The sequence below is a fragment of the Epinephelus moara genome, chromosome 15, assembly GCF_006386435.1.
Source record: "Epinephelus moara isolate mb chromosome 15, YSFRI_EMoa_1.0, whole genome shotgun sequence".
In the NCBI taxonomy this organism is placed as follows: domain Eukaryota; kingdom Metazoa; phylum Chordata; class Actinopteri; order Perciformes; family Serranidae; genus Epinephelus; species Epinephelus moara.
Window position 1 is genome coordinate 5827665 of NC_065520.1, and position 8100 is coordinate 5835764.

At 41.2% G+C, this 8100-nt stretch overlaps 1 protein-coding gene across 4 annotated transcripts in view; it reads right to left on the reverse strand.

Annotated features, from left to right (window-relative positions):
• Positions 1-8100, reverse strand: part of LOC126402020 (protein FAM184A-like) — a 71146-nt gene that overhangs the window by 45763 nt on the left and 17283 nt on the right. For all 4 annotated transcript variants that reach the window (XM_050063663.1, XM_050063664.1, XM_050063661.1 and 1 more), the window contains exons 3-8: positions 6197-6331; positions 5760-5858; positions 2918-3124; positions 2310-2483; positions 1998-2159; positions 823-958 (exon numbers count right to left, since the gene is read on the reverse strand). In XM_050063663.1, the coding sequence (XP_049919620.1) occupies positions 823-958; positions 1998-2159; positions 2310-2483; positions 2918-3124; positions 5760-5858; positions 6197-6331 (913 nt within the window). The remainder of the gene's footprint in view (positions 1-822; positions 959-1997; positions 2160-2309; positions 2484-2917; positions 3125-5759; positions 5859-6196; positions 6332-8100) is intronic.

An 8100-nucleotide genomic window follows, 5' to 3' on the forward strand; every position in this document is an offset into this window, starting at 1 on the left:
AGTTTTGTGCCAGATGTATCAATATTACCTGACTTAAAGACGTGCAAATAGCACAGCAGCACCAAGCAGCTATTTGCTCGGCAGCACAGTTGCTTTGCTGGCGCTTTAAGAATTCCACAATGTTTTTTTGTCTTATTTGTGCAAGGCACAAAAGCTGCACAGTCCTTTTGTGAACTCGCACCAGACAATGTGCACAGCTCACACATACTTCAGACCAGCATACACAAGGAGAGTGATCAGGGAGTGATCTGGTAAAGTTGAGATGAAAAATATGATGAGAGATGGAATGTAATAATGAAGCATAATGAGTTGTCTGGCCCTGTCTGGCAACACGATCCATGAAACTGCACTTCCACTAAAGACTGGTGGAGCAGACAGTAGCATTGATATGCAATTAGGTAATTAACTGTGTGTCTGCAACTATTTTCTGACTGACTGCTGGAGTGGAAATCAGGCTCCTGCACGTGCTCCAAGTTTCACAATGAAACAGAATCATGTGTATGTGCAGTCTGACTTTTAGTGGTGAATCTGGGCAGTTTTAAGGTATGTGGTCTCAAGTGTTCTGTAGGTAGTCGGCTCTTTCAGAACTGTCGCAACATACAAAGAGTGAGGTGAGTCGGATGAGAGATATTTACAAAGGACTCTCTCTACAATGAGGTGGTGACTAAAATTATACCATGACATCAATAGTCATAATAGATAAAAATAAAATAAGCCCTAGGCTGATAAATAGCTGAATTCCCCTTTAACAGATGTGTAAACATTTGTACACAGCACTGTATACTATAGCAGTGAATGGCAGTTGGTAGAGGAACGTCTTACTGGCTTTGTGGAGGATTTCAGTTGCCTGCTGTTGAACTCGTTCCCTGCTGCCCTCTAGTTCATACTCAGTGTCCTTCAGCTGCATCACCCAGATCTCTCCGTCCTGGATGGCCTCTTCCAGCTGCTTGTGCAGGTTCTGCAGCAAACACAGGAGCACACAGATACAGTGCTCACAATACACCACAGCAATCCAACATTCTGTATTCTAAAACCCTGTCATATCTCTCCCACTGCAGTCACATGAACCTACCCAGCTATTCAGACTGTGCAGATTTGCCTGCAGGACCATCAGTGCACACCACATTAGATTTCCCACCACACTGAGATTCTTGAAAAACCATTTTCACCCTGAGGCTTTTACTTTTGTCTTTGTTTCCTGCAACTGTTTTTCATCCGATTTAACCCACTTTCCTGCCCACATTTAACCATAGCATGACTCTCATACAGGAAAACTGTAAATTCCGACGTTGATTATTTTTATTTGGATCTTATGCTTTAAAATCTAAAGAGATCTATTATGCTTTTCCTTATTTTCTGCCATATATATAATGTCACAAATTCAGATGTTCATATAAAATGTAGCCAAAGTTTCAAATAAAGATGTAAAAATATGTATAAGTAATCCCAGTGAGGGAAAACCTCAGGCTCCAAACCGTTCTGAATTGTGTTTCCAACATTTTTTCTGCTCTGGCTACAAGCTGACGTCGGCTCATGCCAGATTTCTTTATATGGTCATCTGCTTCAGGCACGCTACTTCAAGTGTTTACATTACACACACCGCTAAATGTGGCTACATGCTAACATCAGTGAAGTATGTCATCTTGGTTGCAGATGTTTTTAATTTCTCCCCAGTTATGGATAATATTCCTGCTGGAACACGTTGCTTGTGAGGATTTTGGATTGATTTTGAAGATTTTGAATGCTGGTGCTATACTCGGTTCGTCATTCCCCGGCTGCAATGATCGCGAACAGACATCCATGGACGTACAGTATGAAGAGAAATGGATACAGCTCTGGAGTCGGGGCCCCGTTCATTTCTATGAAAGTTTCTTGGCCAAAAAAGTTAGACTTCTCTGGTGTAAATTACCTGGATCTTTTGCATCATTGGGCCCAAAGAGTTTGCATAGTTGTGCATCCACTCACTCATTTATTTGTCAATTAGTACACACACACACCTTGATAGTTCCCTCAGCGTTGGCCAGCGATGTCTGCAGTCTGTTGGTCCTGTCTCGGTTCTCTCTGGCCTCCTCCTGTGCTTTCTGAAGCTCACTCCGCAGCTTGGACAGAGAGCGTTGCAGCGCAGCTTCCTGAGCCTGGAACTCCTTACGAAGCTCAACCTTCACAAGAGCAGAGGATGACATAATTCGCTTTAGGACATAAAGACACCCCCACCCCCAGGCTCTGAAACAGCTTTGATAAACCCCCTTAACACCACCTGTCCTGCACCAAACGGCAGACACAGACAGTGTTTTGTTTCTGTGTTTTACCTCGGTCCTTTTCCAGGCCAGCAGGTTCTCAGTGGTGAGCTGGTGCGTTCTCCTCATGGCCTCCAGCTCTCTCTCATAATACTCCTGAGCCTTTGCCAGCTTGGCCTCGTACTCCTCCACCAGACGGACCTTGTCCTTCGTTATCTCCTCCACCCTCTCCATCAATGCCTCCACCTACACACGGAGACGGATAAATAAAGAGCAAGTGTTTTTTGATTCAAAGCTTAGACGATAAATTCAGAGAGCTTTGGGTACTGCAAATATTGTGCACATTTATCATCTTATCTGTTTGTTTTTAAAGATTAGTCTTTGGTAAATCTTTTATATTAGATACAGTTGAGAGGAGAGGAAAAATGGGAATAAAACAAGGGGATGACATGCAACAAAGGTCCAGAATGTGACCACTGCAGGTTTATATTATACTCATGAGCCAACTGCACCAACAAAACAACCCTATTTTTTCAATTTTAATGCCAAAAACACTTAATAAGCTTCCAAAACAGCAATTACCCCATCAAGTAACTTGCTGTTAAAACTCCACAAAAGCCCAGAATATCATGCTTCAATCCAAAGCACACCTATCTTCCTTCCTCTCACTCTTAGCCCACCTCTTGTCTATGCAGCTCAGCCAGTTTCTCCTGGTCTTCGGTGGAGGAGGCGCTCTGGTTCTGCTGGTTGTTGAGGAGTTCCTCCACCTCCTGGCGGTGGGTGGTCCTCAGATCTTCCAGCGCTCGCCGTTTTTCCGCCTCAAACTGGGCCTGAGCCTGGCTGAACGCCCGCAGCTTCTCCTCAAAATCCCGACGCATCTCCTCCACCTATTGAGACCACGAGACATATTCTATTCTGTTTGAGTCGTTGATGTGTTAATGCCAACTCAGGCTCAACCTGTGCCAAGCTAAATGCTCACAGCATCTCCTGAAAAATCTCTCTGAAATGATTGAAAAAGGGAAAAATGTTTAATTCTATTACTGTTTGCTATCTGTGTACTCATTTGTTATTTCTCTGAGAGCCAAACAGAATGCTTGCAGCTTCTCTAACGTGTTGAAACAACAGCAGCAATGTCCGTGTTTGCGGTTGCGTCGAAAGATCTGACAGACATGAGGTGGAAAAAATATATAAAAATGTAACATGGGATGTGATGTCATGTGATGGCTGCAGACTGGTTCAGGTTTGTCAAGCTGGCGGCGGACAGTGTGAAGGCAGTGGCAGAGAGGAAGACAACACCAACGCTAACACACACCAATCCCGACATAGATGAACTGATGATGAACTGAGCTCAATCAGCCACCAGCTCATCACATCTAAACACACTGCAGGAGTTCATTTATGCGCACTGCCATCAGACTCTACAGAAGCAGGCAGAGATGACACTGGCATTTGATGGCATGATATGATACATGACATGATGTATGAAATCATATTGGACTGAGATATAGTTATCTTTTTACATTCTATATGATTTTACTTTACATTATTTTTGCAATCAATGCTTGTTGCATTACTGTATAGTTATAACATCTAAAAGACGCTGATGCTTAACAGAGAACAGATCTCACAACACTCCCAAGGTCGAACATTTGACTACATTTATGTAACAAAATCTACATTTTTTTATTTTAAAAGTTAATATATTTAGTGAAACAGCTGTGATTTGCCATGCATTAGGCGTAACGCTACCACAGCAGCACCATATACCCAGTTAAAGGTCCAGTGTGTAGGATTTAGGGGGACATATGGGCAGAAAGTTACTAAAGTTACACTAAAGTTTCCTTTAGTGTATAATCACCTGAAAATTAGAATAGTTTTGTTTTTGTTGCCATAGAATGAGCCTTACTGCACTGCCGTATACCTACAGAAGCCCCTGAACGGACAAACAAAACACTGGCCCTAGATGGGGCCATTCCAACTTTCACATCAGCTACTTAAGTTAGCATTTCCTCCATTACAAACAACATTGGGAAAACATTATTTTTTTGATATGAAACTGCTTTACTCAGTGTTTAAACCAGTTTAAATCACTGGGTCTGTTTGTTTTAGAGAGGAAGAGACCTCTGCGGATAATATGGCTCCCTGTAAAAACAATTGCTGACCTCCACAACATGAACACTTAGGAATTCTAACGGAGAAGTTTCAGCTGATTGCAATCTACAATCCTCACCACTAGATGCCACTAAATCCCCCTGAATGTTACACACTGTTCCTTTAAGAATCGCCATAAAGCCAGTGGGAACAAGTGGCATGCCATTTCTACTCTGCATTAACTTGTCTTACTTAAAGGAATACTTCACCCACAAAATCATCATTTGCATATCAATTACCCTGTTATGTTATATTAATAAAGACAGCTTTGTTTAGCTCTCATGCCTCCACTGTGAACGAAGAATCCAAAAATGGCAAATATTATTGATGAATTGGAGTAAAAAGGGGCTGTGTTAAACAACAGCAAACTTTCACACAACTTGTGCAGTATAATCCAAGTCTCATTTATCCAGTCGTATGCTCAGTACCTCCCAAACACGTGCATTTTTAGTGAATCATCAACAATTAAAAACCTTTCCAATGTGAGCATGGCACCTGGGCAAGCATGTGGGTTTGAACTCTGCTCGTGCATTCAGCTGAGTTGCCAAAGCATACTTCTAATAAATGTTTCAAACAGTAAGCTTTTCGCAAAATGCATGAGTTTGGGAAGTACTGAGCATACCACTGGATAAATGAGACTTGGATTATACTGCAGGAGTTGTGTGAGAGTCTGTAAACTGATATTTTGATATAGTTTTGCTGTTGTAAGTGTCCGAAGTTAACACCCCTCAAGGGCCAAGTGTGGGTAGATTTTCCATTTGGTCAGACGGATAAATATTTGAACTAAAATACTCATGTAATATGCTGAATCTCAACCGTGTTTTGGTGTCATTTATGGGCATGCTGCTCTGCTGCTCCTCTGCTTTCAGTGTCACAGTTTGACACACAAACACACAACAAACAAATGTATGTGACACAAAAAGCCAATGACTGATTTGGCCAGTAAAAAACATGATTGGCTGGGGGATTTTTTTATCAAACATTCCCTCTGGCCTGTGAGTCAAAATTTAATTTTGGATACTGGCTGTTAAATGTGGTCCCCTTTTACTCCAATTCATCAAGAATTGGGCGAACATTCATCAATCCATTTTTGGATTCTTCTTTTACTGTGGATGCATGTGAGAAAAACAAATGATCATTTTGTGAGTAATATATTCCTTTAACTCCCAAGTGTTGCACACTAGCAGTGATAAGCAAAATGCATCATGACTTATACAAACTAAAGATAACAGATAATACTTGTGTTTTATCAGCATTTAACAGGGTAACTGAATCACGATGCATCTCCATTGACCCGGTGTGTGTGTGTGTGTGTGTGTGTGTGTGTGTGTGTGTGTGTGTGTGTGTGTGTGTGTGTGAGTAAACCCTTACCTCTCTGCTCATAGAAACCACTCTCTGTGTGTGCTGGGCCTCTGTGCAGAGCTGCGAATCCTCCATTCTCTGTCTGTACATCTCAAACTCTGCTAAAGCCTGACAGTGAGAAAACATTAAAACAGCTGCATTATTTTACATCAAATTACAGCAACTGCAATAAATCACACAAATGTACAAGTGCGATTTCACGCAATCATTGCTATATTACATCACAAGATTATCAGATGCCATGCAGATGAATTCAGATTTAATTACTTCAGTTCATTAAAGGCAGCTGCAGAACTATGACATAACCCGGCATGAAGATTATAACATGTGAAGTAAATTGTCTCTATAATTTGCATGTGTGAAGCTCTGCAAACATCCACTCTGAGCAAACAGAAACACAGCCAAACTAAATGGAGCCCCTGTGGTGCCCAGCAGCCGTGAGTGACCTGTCTCTTCATGTGTTCGTGGAGTTCGACAGATTCTTCCAGACTGGCCAGCCGCCGCCTCAGGTCCGCCTCGTCTGCCATCTTGCTCTTGTACTGCATGATCTTGTCCCTGGTTTCAGTCACGATGTGTTGGACCTGAGTGGGAGGAAAAAAAAGTTAAAACAGTCGTCACGTTGAGAGCTGCAGAAATAATTTAGCACAAGAATTTGGTCTCGTAAAGCTGAATGTATAGAGCCAGTTTGACAATATGACACTGAACTATTTTGTTCCGTTACAACATGTCGAGGATTTCCAAAGCCCACATACAGAGTGGGAGGAAAATGTAGAAATAAATAAAAATAGGAGGCAGCACAACAACTGCTGTGTCCAAATGTTTCTTGGCAGGGAGAAAAAACCCACTTTGAAAATTTAACACTTGAAAGCAACACAAATTAGACTAACAACTTAGACTATGGTGCACTAAAGCCTCGCTCTGGAAGCAATACGAATGAAATTAACAACATTTAAACCAGTTTCATATCCACTTAGGGTTTGTCCTTGAATAAACTGTCATTGGAGATCTTGGTTTTTGATCCAGTGCCAAACTTATTTTATTTCTGTAAAACCAGTCCAAAAAAAATCGACTGTATATTGAATAAAACTTTTTTGGCAGCTGCAGTAGATGCAGCCTGGTGGAGGTTGAACAAGACTTACTCAAGGTAACAAACAGTAACATCACATGGCTTATCACACTTCCATAATGTGCGTCACTCAAATTATAGACCGCAGATGGAGCACATACATCCTAGTGACAAATTATTAATTAAATGCTGAATGAATGACTCGCGAAGCATAATGAATGCAGATGCTTCTAAAAAGGGCATGAGGAGTATGGTGATGATGTGAATCGCATTCCACAGGAAGTCTGGACAAAATATTGTGAATTTCATTGGCGGATATCAAGCTCATGGAGAGCGTTTGTCAAGAGTCTTAATAGATATTTTATTACACATTGTGTAACAACCACCACTTATCTTGGGCCTGTCTGAGAGTAAAGATTTTAGCTCCAGATTTATTCAAAATTAGTGACTGTATTTAGGACAAAAAATTACTTTTAATTGGGACAAACAGCCCTTCTGTGAGAATTTGTATGTTCTCCCTGTGTCATTGTGGGTTTTCCCGGGTAACCTGTCCAAACATATACAGGTTAACTGGTGACTCTAAATTGTCAGTAGGTGTGAATGTGAGCGTGAATGGTTGTCTGTCTCTATGTGTCAGCCCTCTGGTGACCTGTTCAGGGTGTACCCTGCCTCTCGCCCAATGTCCCACAACCCCTAACAGAATAAGAGGTTATGGAAAAAGAACGAATGAATGAAAGAATGGGACAGAGTCCGTTGGGGGCTCCTTCATTAACCCTATGGGCCCTAGGCGTTTTTGGGGTATTTTTACTGCCTTTACTTTTAAGCTCATATCACAGTCATTCTAAAGGCTACATACACATGCTATATCTTGTTTTTTTCAGGACAATCTGGGCTAACCAGATTTGCCTTCTATGTGCCTGTATTTTATATTAATTTTTATATCAATGAAAAAAACAAATCCGTGTGACTAATTTCTTACATTTTTACATGTATCTCACCATAGCAAGTTGGAAATTGACATATTCTGCCATATATGAAGAGGGGAGACTCTCTGGAATCTGGCAATATTAGAACCATGATGCTGGGACATTCTGTCACTTCACAGTTGTCCAAAACATGTGGTTTGTGCCAGGCGGACATGATTGCCAGTATTTTTTCATTATTGAAAGAAATTCCATTGACTCATTCACAAGTCAAAAATGTGTTTTATCTGAAAGAAACATGCAATATTTACATCTAAGATCATAGAAAAATAGTCAACCAAGTGCAATGATGTCCTCCAAG